We start from the raw sequence: 20,107 nt of genomic DNA on the forward strand, positions 1-20,107 counted from the left end.
GCTATCGCAGTCGGGATTTATATTCAGCCGGAGTAACCCTCTGACTCGGGTTATATCCTCTACTGTGTCCAAACACGGCACCTTTCACATTTGCATGCTTTCATGATCATAATCCAATTACCCCTACCCCTGCGCCTCTTTGGGCTCCCAGCGGCTTTGATGGGTCCACTTGTATCATAGTTAGTTTTGGCCAAGTGAGTTGGCCCTACTAATACTGTAATAGCATGTATTTTCTTTTCTCCTTTCACTCTGATGATTCTTTACCAAAAAGATGAAACCGGTCAGTAACAAAGAAAAAATGACCTTTTGTGATATACGCTTGTGTCGGGGCGCCGCGGGGGTTCTTAAATGATAATTACAATAAATTTTATTTGTAAGCCAAGTCACAAACCCGCGCGACGCGCGGCCGTGACACATTATCATAGAACAAGAGTCCGGCCGGCCGGGGGGGAGGGGGGGGGGGCGCCGGGCGGGGATTAATTAATCTGGGTTATGCTTTATGAAGTTTAACCGGTATGCCTATTTAGTTATGGCAGGAAGTCGTCAAATACCGGTATTTGACGACTCAAATACCGGTATTTGACGACTCCCTGGTTATGGACTCTTTATACTGTATGTACGGTACTAGTAGTAGATAGAAATGGCTGTTCTTTTGACCTCAAAGCGAGGGACCGGATACGGATGCGCACGGATCTTTGCAAGCTCTGTGGCACCGGCACCTGCGTTCAAGGTCCATAGCCGACTCTTTCAACTCCAGCTATGAAAGTCGAAACTCAATTGTCAGTACTCGTCGTATTCTACAATAGCCATGCCAGTCCACTTTCTTTTGAATACATGTACTAAGTTAGAACCGTACTGTCGTAATGTGTAGCCAGCTCTTATGGTTGTCGTACGAAAGTAGTTTCAGGCAGTACATTGAAATTGTCTTGACATACAAAACTACAATTTTAGTGTAGATGTTAGGTGTGTGTATGTATGAAATGGATAGACGAAGAAACACTCCATGCTCCTGGATGCGGACGGGCTTATCTATCTGAAGACCTATCGAAGGCATTTTGTCAAGCGAAAATCATTGGAAAATTTGCTATCTAGACAGTGCTCCCAACCAAACACTATCATGACTGAAAAATCCCAGGTGAGTTTTAAATGCTTTGTTTTGAATACACGCTCAGGTAGTACCTAGCTTTGGACTGTGGCATTGTGGCCTGACGCTGTGTTCTGTCTTAGACATGGCAATGTCTTTGTCCTGATAATAATAACAAGAGTATATAACCCCCCAAGAGTGTGCAACTCTGCGTATCAGGGAAAACTCACATCACGTGTCTCAGGTACGTTTCGTACTATGTACAAACGAAGAATAGCGTGCGCGCAATCCGAATATCTGCCATGATCATGCTGGGGATTTGCAGATGTGCAGTGAGTTTCTGTCAGAGAGTGCTTTTTTTATTACTCCGCTGCACGCTAAAAACGGGCTGGAAACATATAACTGCGGCGCTACACAACGTGATGTGAGTTTTCGCCGTCGGCGAACCCCATAGAAAGGGTGTCAGGAGTTGCACACTCTTGGGGGCTTATATTATGCTCTTGATAATAATAATAATAATAATAATAATGACAATACACTCAGTTGGCATCTCATTGAGCCTGTCAGATAAGCCCAGGATTGACGCATCTGTCAATAATGCCGAGCCCACTTAATCCGTCCTCCACAACCTGGAGAGCATTCTCCACAGAGAGATCTGCTACCCTAACATCATGCCGAACCGTGTCTATCCACCGTATTCTACATCAGACGTGTTGATGGCTAGCCCCAAGGCTTGATATAAGCTAGATTCTGGCTCCTCTGCACCATGTGGCCAAACCACAGCAGCCTGCACCGCCGACATATGGCATTCACTGGGGACTGTTTGGTTGTTCGAGTACAGGATATAATCCGCTGTGGGTAGACAATTTGCAGTAGCAGTGGACAGAATCCACTGTCCACAATTGTGCAGAAGAATCGGCAAGACGAGGAGGCATTTTAACATGCACATCTTGAATTGGAAGGAATGCCGCCTCCAGGAAATGGAAATCACTGTTGGCTTTGGAAATTTCCGTATCTACGTATCTTCAGAGTATAATAGAGGACCAAGGAGTTTCATATCGATCTCCATTCAATGCTATCTCTGCCATTCTGTGGTAACATCAACAATACTCAATAGGTTACGCTGGCCAAATAGTGCCAAATGACCACAAGATATTTGAACCCAAAGCAGGGTTGTGTACAAGCCTCTTATGGTTATCTGTCATGCAGGGCCTAGGGTGCAATAAAATGTGTACGAACATGGCCGTATGGTGTACCATAACATAACTCATTGACTAACATATTTTGTGAAAATAATTCTGTAAAAGAATAGGAATGTAAGCAATATACCTGTGAAAACACAACCTTTAATACTACTAACACAACCTGTGACTACAATAATCATGAGATCAACCCCAAAACATTTCTTGCAGTTTACTTTCGTAGAGTTTGCAACTTTGTGTTCCTCAACACAACTTGCAGCTTTCTTCAAAAATATCCTCAACCTTGGTTCTGTCCTAGATCGTATATACATGCATTCATTGTTTCATCTCATCATTATGGAGCAGCTTATGCGAAGGCTAGCCAAGCTTGCTTAGCGATGCCAACGCGGAAAAGCCTATAATAATAAATAATAATAATAATAATAACGAGTTTGTCACGTGATGTGAAGTTCTGCTGGTGCTAGGCCCAGACAGATTCTGCTCCGCTCGCCTCGATATTTTGCCGCAAAATGTTGCTGTGAAATCTTCGATATTTTGCCGAGCCTGGCACAAGAATCTCGATATTTTGCTCCATTTTGCTCCGGAAAAACGTGTATTTTATCCAATTCCCGTACAACGTTTCATAAAATCGCAGGGTCAGTTTCTCAACACGGATTTCCACGCACGTGTCCCTGAGTTCTTCCAAAATCATGTGGATCCACAGTGAATCCCAGTGATATTTCGGTGACATGATCTCGTCCTGGGCAGTGTATCCTGCTGAACCAAGGAAATCCAAGTATCAGACATCAATTTTACCCAACATCTCGATATTTTGCTCCGATTTTGCCGGCAATTTCCGCTCTTTCAATTCTTCGATATTTTGCCGAAAGAATTGCCGGCAGGATCTGTCTAGGCCTAGCTGGTGCAGACCCTGTATATAGCTGGAGTTGCACACTCTTGGTGGTTATGTACTCTTGGTAGAACATAGTGCACTGCATTCCTTAATTTTAGGGCCAGGGTTGGAGTTCGGTGGTGCGGAAACATTTTCTTCTGAATGAATCCTCTTCCCCCCCCCCCCCCCCCACCTACATCAGATGAGAGCTAAGGAAGGAAACAGGACCGAGCAGAATTGGCTGGTTTGGTGTCGTGGTTCCACTGTAGTCCTCGTGTTCTTTGCAGGACATGTAAATTTAAAGCTCTGTGCCAGTATGCACGTTGTTGATCGGAGTCGCACAGTAAGCCAGAAGACATCAGTAGTGGATACTAAGGCCCTGCTAGTCCTACTTCGTATATGAACTGCTGACCAGCAGTTTCAAGCATACACTACTTGAGGTTCAATGCTCCTGAACTCGTCCAAAACCCAAAGCCACCAAACCTACCGACCGAGCTACCAGCAGGTGGACTGCCTTGGTGAAACTAAGTGTGCATGAAGCCCAGAGTGTGCAGCTTCTGACTTTTTTTGCATGGATGTCTGTGGGTATCTGTCACAGCGAAATCCCTGGATTATTTCATATTTGATTCTATCATGCAGCGGGGAATGACATAGTGCGTGCGACTGAGCTGAAGTTGTGCAGCAAGAGACCAGCTAGAATCCTGCTTGTACGTGTACCCACTGCATCATTAAAATGATGTAGTCCAGAAATTTTGCTGCTAGGGGATATTTACACGATGGTCAGCCGTCAATTTGCACAATTTGTGTAGAAGTGCAGCGACCACATCGCATCTTTCTCTCATGTCTGTTCTCCTTTGCAGGGCGTCATAACCAATGCTTCCGATTCTATTGCTGCGCTTGCAGCCCAAAAGAGAGCTACCAGGAACTCAACTCGTGCAGGTCACGAACGTAAGAGTTCTCCCTCGTATGCTGTACATATCGAGCACTGCCGGAAGAAAAATCAACAGCTGCATGACAATTTGGTGGTGAAGCAAATCAACTTCAATGAGCTCGCTGAGTTGGGAAGCTCGTCACAGAGTCGCGAGGATGGTACAGTCGGACCAAGCTCCCTACCTGTGGATGATCCAGCGGTGCTGCGAATAGAGGATGCAATTCAATCTTGTCACTTGGCTTCGTCAGACAGTAACACCAGAAGCCGCAGCCGTACGCTGTCCAAGTCATCGAGGACGTCCGTTGATTCTTTGCGCACCCAGGGAAACCATAGCGGACTGGGGAATAAGTTCACAGCATCCCATTGCGGGTCTCCACTGTGCACTTCAGAGGTGTATGAGCTTAGCCATTACATTGACTATGGCAGTACTGAAGCATCAATGACTGTCAAGAACCCCAACAAAATGTTACTGACTATTGATATGGACACGTCAGCTGTTCTGGTCGCCAACAGCGTAGCTAGCGCTGTGTTTGGATACTCACGAACAGAATTCGAAGGACTACATTTTGAAGAATTGCTACACTCTGACAACTACCTGGGTACTATGAGCTTACTTGAAGAGCACTGCGGATCGGATGGCGAACAACTGATGGTTCCAGAACAATTGGTAGGTCACAAGCTTTCCTGTTGTTTCCATTGCATGCACTGTCTCCTGTATATAGATGATTATAATTGTAGTCGCGTTACCATGGCAGTGCAGTGGAACTCACTTAGTGCGTACCCGGGTAAGACATACACCGGTGGCGTGTTTGGTTGGTACGATCTAGAACAGGATCCAACAGCTGGTGCATATGGCGCAGTCTCATGCTAACCAAACGGTACTCCAGAAAGTTTAGTCAGAAACACAGTGCATTTATGTGAAAAGTGCGCCTAACGTGGTTGCATTCATGAAAATGTGTACGAGTCACCATGGTCACTTTGTGCGGTACGACGAGTGCATGCCAAGTACAACCCAAAATCGTATGTACGTGATCACTTTGGACCAAAATCGATGTTCCCGCTTGGTTTCACTGAGAAAAGTAAAACTTCTCTGGCTGCTCCTGCCTCGAGGCCGGAGCTAGCAGAACATGTTCTGAACGATCCAGAACAGGTGCAGTCCCAACCAAGCACACTGTTCTGATGAATCCTGTTCTACGTTGTACCAACCAAACGTGTCCCCTGGTTAGTAGTCGCTAGTCGGCGCACCGATTTTCCCACCATAAGCGCATACCGTAAAGTCCGCTGCAAATGCCCACTTCGCTGCAAACGCCCACCCCAGCGGGTCCATACTATTTTCGTCTTTTTCAGGTCAGTATTGTTGTAGAAAACTGGCATGAGGGTCGAATGCGTACGAGAACGACTTTAATGCCTACAAACTGGCTATGTCTTACCAAGAGGCTCTGCAAAAGCGATTGTCATATCTTGCTGCAAAGAAAAAAACTTCGGTCGAGATTTCCTTTCATACGATGAATGAGTCATCTTTGTTATTTGTTCGTTCTCCATGAAATAATGCCGTAGAATCCATCTGGTTTTCAAATCATGAAATTTCTGCAGTGCCAAGATGTCGCGCTTTCAGAATGGAACGGTGATTGTTCTGACGAAGCGTCATTCAGCGACTTGACAGGTCGCAGTATTGCAGTTGCAAGTCAAACAGGGGGGATGTCACAGAAGCTACACCTACAAAGTCGCTGCTAACTTGTTGAAAACTCTGAAGTGCTCGAGAAAAACCCTTGCCATTGCGGTTTGCGTGATTTGGAAATGATGGCTTGAAACACCGTCAGAAGTGTATTTCGTTCCTGCAATAGCCTGTTCTTCGCTACCTGGTTATTCCGAAGTAACTCCCGTTTGGATTTGCGAAATAAAACAACCAACATCATAAAATCACTAGGAGCTAGCTCGTAACTAGTGCCCAAACACATTTTGAAACCTGGAAAATGGACATAAGGCCGAGTAAAAAAAATTACTAGATGATCGTCCTTTTTTTTGGAAAAATCGGGGAGGGCGGGAGGATTTTATTTTTATTTTTTTACTTTTTACCCTCTCATGCACACAGTGTACACAACAACATCAAGGTTTTTTTCTCTTTTTTTCTTTTTTTTTCTTTTTTTCTTTTTCTTTCTTCAGCAGATCGATACTGACGTTGTGATATACTAGTAGTATGTGGTCCATATAGTAAAACTCACGATTTAAAAAATAAAATATTTCTTGGGGCGCTGACAAAAACTGGGGCGGACGGGGACGATCATCTAGCTTTTTTTTTTACTTGGCCTAATTTACCGTAGCAAAGCGTTCCTCGCGCTACGGTGTGAGATGCACTTTCGTACAGTAGGGGTGAAAGTGCATGGGGTCAGTGCGTATAGGCCAGCAGATCTTGCAAAAATGGGGTGGGCGTTTGCTCCGGACTTTACGGTACTAGTGTACAAATGTGTACGGGTACGGCGTGCCCTGACAGGACGTACAACTCATGTAAGATGGACTCTTCAGCATGTCCTGACAGAGCTAGAGCCGGCCTCGCATACTACGTACTAACCTTCATGCCACACAAGAGAGACGAGCCCGTGGGGTGTCGCAAGCGCTATTCAAGCATGAATAATCATGAGCCTGCGATCGGTAGTCAAGTATGACGTACATGTACTCAGTATGAGGTCATAATTATTATGATTGTACACATATCACGCATCAGAGAGGCAAGGACAGCAGAAGCGACCCACAGGACCGTGCGCCGTCCGAATGGCTGTGTGTACTACTAGGTTGCTATGGCAGCGGAACACTAAATCTTAGTACACATGAATAGTTCAATGGTGCCGATGTGCGTGCACTATGCGGCTTTCCATCGGCAGCACCCGTGCCTCCAACAAAGGTACCAAGTGGCTTGCGACACGCAGGCTCTAGTAGTGCTGTGTACGTGCGGTATGCCCAGTTGCACCAGCGGCCTGCTGCCATCAGGGCATACTCAGGGGCGCCTCGATCCGCCATGTGTGTGGCTCCTTTGGCGCGTAAGGAATGGCTGCTGATGCTTGGACCTAGCACTTTGTGTAGGACAGCATTGATGTTGTTCGACGTGAGACGGCGACCGTCCCGAAACTTGAAGAGGGGTTGCTTGTCGTTGCTCCATGTGCTGGACTGAACGTAAGCCTGCAGGGCTCGGACGGGACATAGCGCGGGGTCGGCATAGCGGTGCAGCGCTACCTCCCCGCCTGTTGTTAGTTGAGACGTCTTCGTCCTCTGGAGCTGCAGAGAGGCCTCCTGCTGGGCTAGTCGCAGATGTTCGCGCCTCAGCGTCTTGAGGCCGTCGGGACCGTGTGGTGACGGCGACATGTACTCACTGACACGCAGTAGACCGTGGAAGGCTGTCGTCAGAGCAGCCCGTAGCACTAGTCTGTCTGCCGGGAGTACAAGGACAGATCCAAGAGGTGGCGGAGAGCCTTAAGCTGGTGGACGGTGATCGCTTGGCGCTGAGGGCGTGCCGACGGATGCCTGGGAAGTGGCACTCTCTCCCTCTCTAAGCCCTTCAGCAGGGCCGTGATGCGGTTTGAGGATGTAACCCCGACCGGGCCTCCCATGCGGAGGAGGTGGTATTTGACCGCGGCCAGGTAGACTCTCAGAGTGCTGGCGCTGGCTGTGTGCGACATTGCGGCAGCGAACAGCAGGACGTCGTTCTGATCTGGGTGATGTACGCCGCGGCACATGCAACCCATGAACTCCAGGAATGCATTGCATCCTGGGGCGTACTTGCGCTGCGTGCCAGTGGCTACCAAGTTGGCAATCAGGTGCTCTGCTTGCGCTGAGAGATCGGCGGCTAGCGAGCCTAGGAGGACACAGACACAAGCGCATGCGACACAAACACACACATGCATACGCCCGCACACGCGCACGTTCCCTAAATGGCCGGCATAGCGGCTAAGCTGCGGTCATTTTTAATTCATTTGTTCTCAGGTTGCATTTTGATATCACATGATTCGCAAATTGATTTCTGTCTGATACTTGCAGAGGTAGATCTACTAGGTGCGAAAATGCAACAGCAATGCAGACATCCAGCGTGGAGTTGTAAATAATTAACTCTCGCCTGGAACGCACGATCCCAGCAGTGTTGTTCCGTACTGACTAGATCATCGACATCCAAACGGGTACCCTTTTACCAAGAGTACATGAAAACCAGAGTGTGCAGCTCGGATGGGTTGCTGTCACGGCGGAATTCCGTGATTACATCATTTTAGTGATGTAGTGCGTACAAGCAGGATTCAAGCAGGTCGCTTTCTGCATAACTGCAGCTCAGTTGTACGCACTACGCCATATCCCGCCTCAGATCTGCGCAAAATATGATGTAATCACGGAATTCCGCCGTGACAGACACCCATAGTAGAAAAGGCCCCAAGCTGCACTCTCTGGTTTTCATGTACTCTTGCTTTTACTAGCGATACCGGAGATTTCTGGGGGGGGGGGTCCCCGGGCACCCGGAACACCCCTTTGACCCCTACTGCGGTGTATGCATGTTACGCCGGGTCGCAAAGTGGTGGCCAGCTTCTCTGAACACGGCCCTGTTATCTAAACCTTCCCAGGCACTCAGTCATGCACCCCGTGCACACCGTCACACAAAAGATCACAGCCTTTTCAGATAAGGAACAAATTATGCATGGTTGAAAGGAGAGAGAAAATGAGAGAGAAGCGAGAGAGAACTGGCTGCGCCAAGAAGAGCGAATGCAAAACCGCTGTCCCTGGCAAAACGTGCGCGTACAAGTGCAGCACAAACGAGACCAGCGTACTACACGCAACAAATAAGGGTAGCGGGACGCAACCTAAAACGATACCAGTCTCCCCAGAAAGGTGCGCTGCTGCGCACAGCCCGCGTATCCATGGAAAACATGGTGCAAAACAAATGCAGACATGCAGAAGCAAAATAAATAAATAAATCAGAAATTCGAACGACAAACAGTAGTGAGCAGGACGAAGACAGAAAGATCAAAGATGAGGAAAGAAAAGTGTTTGATCTGTCAGTGGGTGCTTGCACCCGATACGGGGTGACAGTAAACCCTGTCAGATAGTGACACATCGTAGAGTTTTCTGCAGAGAGACTTCGCTGAGCAAGAATATAACAAACCACGTAAGTAACTCTAGCAAATCGTGAATAATAATTGTAAATGCATACACAATGTTATCATAAGTATTCGAACACCATAGTTCCCTTTCAGCCCGGCATGCGTGGCTGCGGTTTTACCGGGTTGTAAGCAGGGACCCTGTGGGTTATGCTAGTGGGAGATCTCTCCCTTGACTTCGGCCGGGCGTTCCTGTATCTGGTTGCCCGAGGTTTGCCCTCACCCCGTGGGGCTAATGCAAATATGACCCGAGAGCAGGGGAAACAAAACAACAAGAAAAGGGCAAACATGCTGGGCTAGGGGGGGGGGGGGCTACGCACGTACGGCGAGCCCGCGGAGCGGTGGCTGGGATTTCAAGGAACTTGAATTGGCGGCTGAAGCGCCCATTCAACTGCAGACGGATGTGACTATCCATTGTCGGATTGGGCACTTGCGAGTGATGATGGGGCAGTCTCCGCGTCGGGAACCAGACGGCGGAAGCACTGGAACTGGGCCCGGCAGAGTGCGTCTGCGATGCTGTTGTCAACGCCGGCGATGTGACAAATGAGCAGGCATAAGTTGTGGCGAGCGGTGAGTTGCATGGCTGCGTTTCAGTGCCATAACCCCGGCGTGTCGGCATGTGCCGGACTCCCAGGCAGTGCATACTGATGAGTTGTTGCAGTGCAAGAGGATCTTCTTCTGTGCCCAGTGGGGGCCCCAGAGTTGGCAGGCAATGGCGATGGGCCACGTCTCTTTCCACATTATGGACGTGTATGGCGGGGCCTGCTGCGCCACTGGCCATGTGCCGGCGAACCAACGACCTTGGTAGAAGCCGCCGAAACCACTGCCGGACACGTCGGTGAATGGTTCCAGGTCCGGGGACTTTGACCATGCGGCATCGTGTAGAAGGGCTTTTTTTCATTCCATAGTTGGAGGAAATCCTGCCACCATCTGATGTGAGCGAGAGCCTCGCTGGTGAGGCGTACGACCGCGGCAGGGCTGGTGACCGAGGAACACAGGTCAATGAGGCGGCGAGTGAACGTGCGACCGGCTGGGACGACCTTGACAGCGAACGCCAGATGGCCAACGAGGTGGCCGCTGCAGGCGCCGTGATTATAGCGGCAGCAGATTTCGGTGAATTTTGTACCCGTGCTCTCTTTCGCCTGTTTGTCGCGAAAGGCAGAGGTGCATGATCCGGCCAAGTGTGCATGATCCGGCCAAATGTCTCACCTTCTTGCAAGTGTTGCAAGTGGGGAGGGCCTGGCGTGCCCGCATGCCGTAGTCAACAACTGCCGAGAAGCGGCATTTCCTGGCTGCGTGAACCATACGGATTTGATGCTGCATTAGTGCAGCGGCGCAGCGAGGATGATCGCGGATGGTTATCAGGCTAAAAATAGACCATGCCTCGATCCAAGTGGCAAGGTTCTCTATTTTCCTTTCGGTGTGCTTTTCACCAAAAGTGCACCTCCATCATCGATTCGGAACCTCTTAGGGGCTGGCTCCCAGGAAGAAATGTGTTTGGGCGGAAGCAGCATTGCCAGATCTATGTACTCAATTCGTCTTATCCGATCGACTGTCTCCAACGAGACATGGGATATGCAAGAGGGGTAACCCATGTGCGTATGGTGCATGAATTCGTCAGCACACGTTCCGTCAGCTTCTTGCTCCGTGGTGTTCTCCCGTGCCTCGCCGCTGAGGGCTGCTGCCACGCTGGCTGCTACTATCTACTGGATAGAGTCCCTTTGTGCCTGCGAGAAAGCCATGGCGGATGCTAGACTATCACTGAGTACGGAAGCTTAGAAGAAACAATTTCTGCGGCGGGCAGGTACAACAAACTGGCGAATGTCTTTACTTGTTCCTACCTTGAAGGGTGGCCTTGGGTGAGCTTGGACCCCAGGCGGATAGGTGGCTTATACGGCATGCCGTACGCGCATCGCAGTTGCGCGTGCGGACGTAGGCCCCCGCGCTGGAGCCCGACAGTGCGTACGACTACGGCGAAGCTCGTACGAGATTGTGCCGGTTTTGGCGTGACCGCGGACAGCATCTCCATGCGGGAGATGCGGCTCTGTGACATGTAGATTAACTACGCGCATCGCGGTTGCGCGTGCGGACGTAGGCCCCCCGCGCTGGAGCCCGGCAGTGCGTACGACTACGGCGAAGCTCGTACGAGATTGTGCCGGTTTTGGCGTGACCGCGGACAGCATCTCCATGCGGGAGATGCGGCTCTGTGACATGTAGATTAACTACGGTTTGCGCAATGCAAATCAACATTTTTAGGTGTCCCCTGTGCCCAGAGAACATTAGGGTTGGTGCACATATCGCCGGTACACTGTACGCGGCGGGAGGCACTGGCAGTGGGCCTCTTGCAATCTCTCCCGGTGCATTGTGCTTATGTGAACCAGTGCAATGCGTACCACAATCATACGGTAAATAATCGACGGCGAGAGCCGGCAAAGTTGGTTGGGGGGGGGGGGGGCAGTTACACCGTAACCCATTCCCCCCCCCCCCCCCCAACCCATTTTTCCATGTTCCAAAATTGTCTTGCCATGCAAGATTCAACGTACAGGGGGAGAATCCCGGACTTTACCCCACTTTGTCACAGGAGGGCACTCAATCAGAGGGGGGGGGGGGGGCATTATGCGCCTACCCTGCTTTGGCTAGTCCCTGGATCTGCAGTAAAAGGCATGACCAAGTAGCCATCACTGAAAGACCCTTAAGGCCCATTCATAATCCCACTTTTTGCGACATGACATGCGACTTGTGATACCTGCTATGAGTGGCAACCGCAACACACGATGCACTATCTTTTAGGTTTTTGTGACATCCCGATGCAGTGCATGTACTATGCAAGTGCACTGCACGTGCACTCAGAGTAGCAGCTGTACTCCATTTGTGTATGTCGCGCATCGTACGTCGCAAAAGTTGAACTTTCTTCAACTTCTGCGACAGGTGCCTTGTGACTGTACGCGGCAGCTCGCGGCAGGCATTTTCTGGTCGCAGCTGTCGCAAGTCGCGTATTGCATCGCAAAAAGTGGTATTGTGAATCGTCCTCTACTGTGCCATGAACAACTGAAGAAACATAGAATTCAAACTCCAATTAGCAGCCCTTCGTAGTATTTGGGCTAATTCTGTACTACTTTGTAGTAGATTTGGTACTACAGCAGTACTCAAACTGTATGCACGTGATCTCCTTTGGAATCGGGGCTGACCGAGAACTGGCTTACGACCGGTGCCTCCTCAGTGCTGGTTACGTTCTTTTGCTAGTACATGTATTTCCCGGTTTTTCAGTGACTATGTGCATACTATGTGTAGCACCAAAAGCCGTGTAACTACCAAGTATGTGCCGTGGCTCAAGGGTTAAATTTATAGCTGTTAAGAATTGTACACTACAGATTTCGGGAGTGAAGCCTCTTCTGACAAAGCTGAAAGTTGCTAGGTAAACGCTAGGCGGTAATTTCCGATAGGTTTGATGTGATTTATCATTCTGTTATCTAGGTCATTGCCGTTGATAAAGCTGGTACCTCATTCCCAGCATCCTTGTGGGTGAAACCAATTAAGACAGGCAAGGCAAGCCACTGTCTTGCGATTATGGAGCAAGTTGGACGAACAACCGCAGTATTGACATTAAGTATGAAGGTATGTTGCTGCAGGAATTCTTCATCTGTCTCTGGTGCTATGTAGAGGAAACTCTCCTTGCTTTTTGTCTCAATCTTGTGGCACACTTTATCGCTCTCAGTAGCAGCCAGAACTCTGTCCGGGAAAAAACTAGAGCTGAAACGATCGTGTTGCTGACCCACTGTTTACTCTTTGGTGTAACTATCAATTGTCGGATTATGTATTCTAGCCCATGGTATCAGTTTTACACCACTGCTACAGGGGTGATCGAAGCTTACAGAATGGCTCAGACCATGTAGTGGTTGCCGGTTATTCTGGATTTTATGAAGAATGTGATGATAAGCCCTTGTTCCCTCTGTGTTCTCTGAACATTTGGGTTGTGAGCCTGGGAGCAGACATAGGATAGTATAGGGAGGGTCAGAAGTAGTTTCCAACAAGACCTATTGATCTAAACACAAACGCCCTCCCTCCCCCCCCCCCCTCCCTGTTCCCCATAAAAATAATACGGTAGACTTGCCTAATGATGAGTTCTGTGTGTATTTGTCTGTTTGCTCAACACTTGTAGGGTGATGTTATTGATGCAGATCCTGAGCTTGCACCCATATTTGGCTTCCATGATAATCCAAGTGACTTACTGGACAGCTCAATATGCAACCTATTGCCCAGACTAGTCCTTCCTGAAAGGAAAACGGAATCGATGGCCCAGGTTAGTGTGACAGCTTGGCGGAGCATACTAGGGGTGAAACGAGTATATCGAATACCCGAGCACTCGCTCGAAAATTTGAAACGAGCGAGTGCTCGTTTCGCAAAATACTCGAAGTATCCTATGTATTGTGTATTGTATGCATGTACATCGAGCATTTCTGTTACTCTGACTGGTACTGATGGTCCATGCAAGCGCGAAATTATTGCTTGTCCCTACTTACCAGCAAAAGACAGTAGTTCGACTATTTCCTGCACTAGGCTGCATGCAAGACTACATGTGTATCGGGTGTACAGTCGTCCCTCTTTAATCCGGCACTTTATAAACCAGCACCCTCTATAAACCAGCACAATTTTCAGTAGCCAAATATCCTCTTCATGCACATTGCAGCAGTAGATCAGATTTGTTAATCCAGCACCCTCCCTAATCCAGCAGATTTCCGTGGCACAAATGGTGCCGGATTATAGAGGGACCACTGTACTACGTTCAGTGGTGCGAGAGTGTATGCAGTGCGTTGTTTTATGTTGTCAGTAAAATACTCGTACTCGCTCGAATACTCGCTCGTTTTTTCAAAGAGTACTCGAGTCCCCAATTTTGGCACTCGTTTCACCCCTAGAGCATACTACAGCAGAATATCTATTCCTTCTGCTTTCTTTTGCATGTGGTCATCCCCTCCCATGCATCTGCCACAATGGCAGGACTCCCCAGACCGATCCAAGACTGTCATGGTGACATGACATGGGGTGCCAGGACAATGCACATCCCCCTCCCCCCTAACTGATCTGGTGGCCTGTGATGGCAGGGATAAATCTGTACGCAATCGTCTCCTCCACCTGTGCTAGGGTTCCACTGCGGCTCTGCTGCTCGGCTGCTCCGCGGCACTTGGCTGCATGCAGCGGAGCAGCGCGGTTCCACTGACACTCGCCATTCGCGGTACCGCGGTCGTGCTCCACATTTTTTGATGACGTTTTACCTGCCTCCGCGCGCGTGCGCGCGCGCGCGCGAAATCAAAAAAATCCTCGTGTTCTCGCCTGCGCAACGAATTAAAATTTGAATTTTAAAATTCTCCCGTACAAAACAATGCGAAGTGTGGGAAACAGGTCGAGCCGCGACCACGGCTCGCAGTTTTTGATCAAGAATCGTAGCAAAACCTCGCGGTGAGCCGCGGCCTCGCTGCTCCAGCTCGAGCCACGGTCACTATGGTAATGATGACGTTTCAAGCCGCGAAAGAAGAGCAGCGGAGCCGCAGTGGAACCCAGCCCTTAGAGTGATTGTGGTGGTATGGCAAATGGATGAGCACCTCTGGAGGCTCTTGTTGAACGCAGTGAATGCAGCCTGTACTTGCATGTAGAAGGATAGTTTTACACTTAATTTACAGACATGACTTTAGCACAATGCGCAGCGTAGCTTTATTAGGGAGGTTTAGTTCCCACGTAACGGAAACGCGTACGTGGGTGATCCACGTAAAGTGGATGAAGGGCACCCACGTTGCAATGTTGTGTTTAGTCACACGGAACAAACAAAAGCATGAAGCGAAAGGCCCAAACCTGGTCAAAGACGAAGCTACCCGGGCCTAAGACGCCTATCCAATATTTTGATTTCGTCCTTCGGAAACTTCTTCAGCTGAGCACCCTCACAGCTCGCACAATGCGCTCCATTCTGATTTTCACCCACGTTCTGGCGGAACGTGGGTGAGCCTACATACACGGTATGTCGTGAATCAGAAAACGCGTGTACTTGGGTCACTGAGTATCACGTGGTACACACACGTAAAGTACCCATGGATTACGTGGGACTAAACCTCCCTACTGTCTCCTTCGTGGCACAGTTAAATTCACATCACATGACTATAATATTACCATGCAGTTAGCGAGTGCAACACGGCAGCAAGGAACACACATGTGTAGCATGAGTGTCGGTACTAGTGTCGTATGATTATATTATGTATACAATAGAAATGAGCAGCATTATAATTTCTCCCTATGCCTGCTATCAAGAGTACATAACCCCAAGAGTGTGCAACTGCCTGCACAACCTCTATGCTGTGCTGCGACGGCAGAACTTCACATCACGTGACATGGTTCAAAAGGTTATGCTGGCAAACAGTGCAAAGTGACCACAAGAGAGTTGTACCCAAAGCTGGGCTGCGTACAACCCAGTATCTGTCATGCACATGCACAGAGTGCAAATAATGTGTACGGGTTCATCACGTGATGTGAAGTTCTGCCGTCGCAGACCCCATAGCTGGAGTTGCACACTCTTGGGGTTATGTACTTTTGCTGCTATCAAGAGCACATAACCCCCAAGAGTGTGCAACGCCAGCTATGGGGTCTGCGACGGCAGAACTTCACATCACGTGATTAACCCGTACACATTGTTTGTACTCTGTGCATGATTGATACAGGGCCTAGGGTTGTACGCAACCCAGCTTTGGGTACAACTCTCTTGTGGTCACTTTGCACTGTTTGCCAGTGGCCCAGTGTAACCTTTTGAACCATGTCGCGTGATGTGAAGTTCTGCCGTCGCGGCAGCAATGCATAGAGGTTGTGCAGGCAGGTGCACACTCTTGGGGGTTATGTACTCTTGCTGCTATTATGACCTTACGCTAGCCAAGCTGTTAGTGTCTGTGTTCGATCTGTCTGCTGTCTTCTATTTGCAAGTTCTTCTGCTGTACAGTTCCTGGTATTGAACATGACTACCGGTATGTCTCACATGCAAGTCCAACTTGTTCTCTGGTGCGACTGAATGAAGGCTCTGATAATGCTTCCTATTATTCTGTGTTATTTTTCAGGATCTGAAAGAACAACATGTCACAGGGCAATTGCAAGATGGAACAACGCTGCCACTCACTGTCCTGATGCGCTTTTCGAATGAGAAGGACCGTGTGATGTTTCAGGGAGCAAGCTTCCCATCCAAGCACAAGGTGTTTGAAATTGAATCGGACATCCAGTGTGTTATAGTCCTTTATCACAATATCACTGGGCTGTTGACTGTTCGACTAGATGGTACTATCTCCTCCTGTGATGCATCTTTCTGTGCGCCGCTATTTGGATACAGTGCCGATGAGCTGGGAGAAAAGGTACGTCCTCTTTTGTAGCCTTTCCGCATAACTGCTGTCCGAAACGATTTTGCGAGGAAGCTATATACAGTAGCTGAATATCGGAAACTGTATGGGATGACTCCGAAATCCAGAGAATGGATGTACTTTTTATTTTCATTTTATTTCGAAATTTGTGTTTTTCTACTGGATAAATTACCACCTTGTCACGAGTGTTGTTTTCTTGATCTTTACCCTTTGAGTTTTAGTCTTTCCAAATTGAGCCATTCCCTGTATTATCCTTGATCAGAAGGGAGCGAAAGCGTTCGATAACTTATCAGAAGTGCTTTGTTTGACTGGATGTTTAAAATTGAGTGAATGCTTGTGGACCTACATTCGTTTGGAAATTGTAATCAGCCTCCGACTTCCTTTTGCAATACATACATGTACTTGCAATACATACATGTACTTGCAATACATACATGTACTTGCAATACATACATGTACTTGCAATACATACATGTACTTGCAATACATACATGTACTTGCAATACATACATGTACTTGCAATACATACATGTACTTGCAATACATACATGTACTTGCAATACATACATGTACTTGCAATACATACATGTACTTGCAATACATACATGTACTTGCAATACATACATGTACTTGCAATACATACATGTACTTGCAATACATACATGTACTTGCAATACATACATGTACTTTGCAATACATACATGTACTTGCAATACATACATGTACTTTGCAATACATACATGTACTTGCAATACATACATGTACTTTGCAATACATACATGTACTTTGCAATACATACATGTACTTTGCAATACATACATGTACTTGCAATACATACATGTACTTTGCAATACATACATGTACTTCTACTTTTAAAAGCATCCCGGTGAGCACCTAATGTGCGATCTTATGCATTTGGTTATTGTGCCAGTTGTTAGCCCCAGTTCCTGTATCCCTATCATAATGTGGCTCTGCTTCTGTGGCTTTGTTTTACTGCTTTACTCGCAGACCATCGACGAGCTTATACCTGGCATGATGAACGAGGTGCGTTCAGCGGGGTTACAGCGTCTGAGGTTCAACACCATGCCGTATCATTTGTCAAGCCGGATGAACAGTACATGTAGCACAGGTGGACGGTGTTCTCATTCAAGCTCCAGTGGACCTTCGTCAGCTGGCGGCCAATTTCAAACAGTACCCAATGATCTTGGTATCATCCTGGAAGGAGGTAATTTCTCCTGTGACTGGTCTGATTTCTGCTTCATGTACTGTAAATTATGTGCCATTCTGTATTTTGAACTACTATTTTCTGAACATACCCAGCTGTGTGTCCCGGCCATCACTCCAGAATGTGCCTACTGGGTGGTGTGTTTCGAAAGCATAGACACGAGAAGTTGCACAAGAATCTCGTACGGACAGTCTCAAACTGGGATTAGAGTGAACAAACACCCTAATGTTTGAAGACATTCATGCAGCCCACAAGCTATTCATACTCTGCATAATAGAGATATCAAAATCCTCGAGAGCTGTGAAAAGACGTGCTTTGTCAGTTTGAAACAACAAGTTCCTAACGAAATAAACTAAGCTGAAATGCGCATTCCTTGTCCAGGAAGCAAAACGCACTTGGGCATGTTTGGAGATTGAAGAGATGCCCAATATTTGGCTAGTACCTGATATTTCTGAATGAAGTTGTGGCTGCAGTCTATACATGCTCCTTCTGTGCTGTCCTTTCTAAGTCATTGGTGTTTTTTCGGTATAATTATATTTCCTTTCTGACTTCATTGTTTTAGGGAGTGGGAGTGGGAGTTCTCCTGAGCGGTCTGAACAGAGTGATCCTGATGAGCAACGCAGTGAGATCTTTCTGTCACAGCAGAAGTCACTGGATGCCACCACGGAACTGTGCTGGACAAGATCTCCAACTCCAGAGCTAATGGGACGCTCTACCCCGGGACAAACAGGGAAGAAGCGAGCAAAGCATGTGCGGGGCAATGTCACGCCTACTGCCAGGTCTGGCGAGCGTACACTCAACTCTGGCGATATCAAGTCGGATGTGGGTTGCGGCGCCGATTCAAACTCTCTCATTAGCAGTTTCTCAGAGCATGGCTCACGGGTAAGTCAAGTCAGCTTGGCCCAAAGACACGGTGTGGCCTTGAAAAAGTACTACATAGTGCAGTACTCAGTCGCTCGTAGTACTGTAAAGTACAGCAGAGGGCCCCACCAATTCGTCCTTTCGTGAACGTGCTGTGGATGTGGTGTTCTGTCTGTAGGGCATACGACACGTACCTTGTACACACATTGCATGCTGTGCAAGTCGATCCTCAATGCTCAGTTCACAGTGGTTTACCTTGGAGCTCCACACAAGATTATGCTAAATGTGACCTCAGTACGCTAAGGTTCTCACACTGGACAAACTTGCTTGCACTCTGCCATGCAATTTTCCTTTCTCTGGATGTAAAATCCAGGTGGGGGGGGGGGGGGGGGCGGCGCTCCCACTACAAGAGACGCATATACCTGCATCGGCACGTGTTATGTACAGCTGTGCATGCATCGGTTCAACGCCGTATTTTGACGTGTATGCTGAAGTCGCTTTACAGGTAGAAATGCTGTAGGGTGCTAAAATTACAGAGAGGGCAGATCAAGGGTACTCTGCGGTAGTAGTACGACACTGATAGCCAAACGCATGCAGCGAAGTGAACAAAACTGACTGTCAGCCACCAGGTCTTCTACGTATATCTGAAGCTGGCTTTTGTCCCTTTTCTGTTGCGTGCTGAAGTTTGTCTTGCATAATCCTGCTCGTGATCATTCATTCTTCAGTAGCTTCCTGGGTATGGTGGCAGCTGCGTGGATAGCTAGAATGCAGTGTGGTGGTGTGGGGAGTGTTCGATGAATTTAGGTGATTGTCTTGTCTTGTCAGGACTTCTATATTGCTGTTTTGTGTTTGTTTGCAGTCCTCTTGCCTGGCCGGGATGTCTTTGAACACAAGCGCGATCCACAAAGATGACTTCAGTATTGAAGTCAGCATTCACGTCAAACACATCCTTTTTAATAACGACACATCGCTCCTTTGCCTGTGGGTGAAGCGAGATTATGGTGTGAACGAGCAGCCATCTCCATCTACTAGTATTAGGTCTTGTGTCAGCGACACCGATGACAGTGGAAAGGATTCTCAGGTTGGTTGTGCTTGCCTCATTGCAGCTCTGGCCCCGTACTATACAAGTAGACATTGTTGTTATCATTGATTCATCGGTAGAAGTGTTGCTATTGTTACTGTACCTGCTGCTTCTGTTCAGAGGGTGTCCTGTTTTTGAACCACGGACCCCACGTGAAAGTCCTTTAGACTTTTCTGAATCCATGGCAACAGCTGTACTGCCTGATTTAGTATAAAGGAAGTGTTTTGACATGGAATTTCAACGGTTGCTTATCAACTCTTCAATTGCCCATTCTCTTTTTATTTTGTTCTTCTTCTTTACTATGCAGCCCAACAGCTCTGAAGAGGCCTTTGAAGGTC

The 20,107-nt window shown here is 48.1% G+C and overlaps 1 protein-coding gene across 1 annotated transcript in view; it reads left to right on the plus strand.

Annotated features, from left to right (window-relative positions):
* The first annotated feature begins 743 nt into the window (after positions 1–743).
* The window catches only part of LOC135830631 (PAS domain-containing serine/threonine-protein kinase-like), a 38,335-nt gene continuing 18,971 nt past the window's right edge, over positions 744–20,107 (plus strand). Inside the window, exons 1-9 of the mRNA XM_065342869.1 lie at positions 744–1,135; positions 4,018–4,755; positions 12,695–12,835; positions 13,380–13,520; positions 16,309–16,596; positions 17,611–17,827; positions 18,390–18,709; positions 19,548–19,769; positions 20,077–20,107. The exon at positions 20,077–20,107 is cut by the window's right edge and continues 92 nt beyond it. Of these exons, the coding sequence (XP_065198941.1) occupies positions 1,004–1,135; positions 4,018–4,755; positions 12,695–12,835; positions 13,380–13,520; positions 16,309–16,596; positions 17,611–17,827; positions 18,390–18,709; positions 19,548–19,769; positions 20,077–20,107 (2,230 nt within the window). The 5' untranslated portion in view covers positions 744–1,003. The remainder of the gene's footprint in view (positions 1,136–4,017; positions 4,756–12,694; positions 12,836–13,379; positions 13,521–16,308; positions 16,597–17,610; positions 17,828–18,389; positions 18,710–19,547; positions 19,770–20,076) is intronic.

This window comes from Sycon ciliatum, chromosome 1 (genome assembly GCF_964019385.1).
Source record: "Sycon ciliatum chromosome 1, ocSycCili1.1, whole genome shotgun sequence".
In the NCBI taxonomy this organism is placed as follows: domain Eukaryota; kingdom Metazoa; phylum Porifera; class Calcarea; order Leucosolenida; family Sycettidae; genus Sycon; species Sycon ciliatum.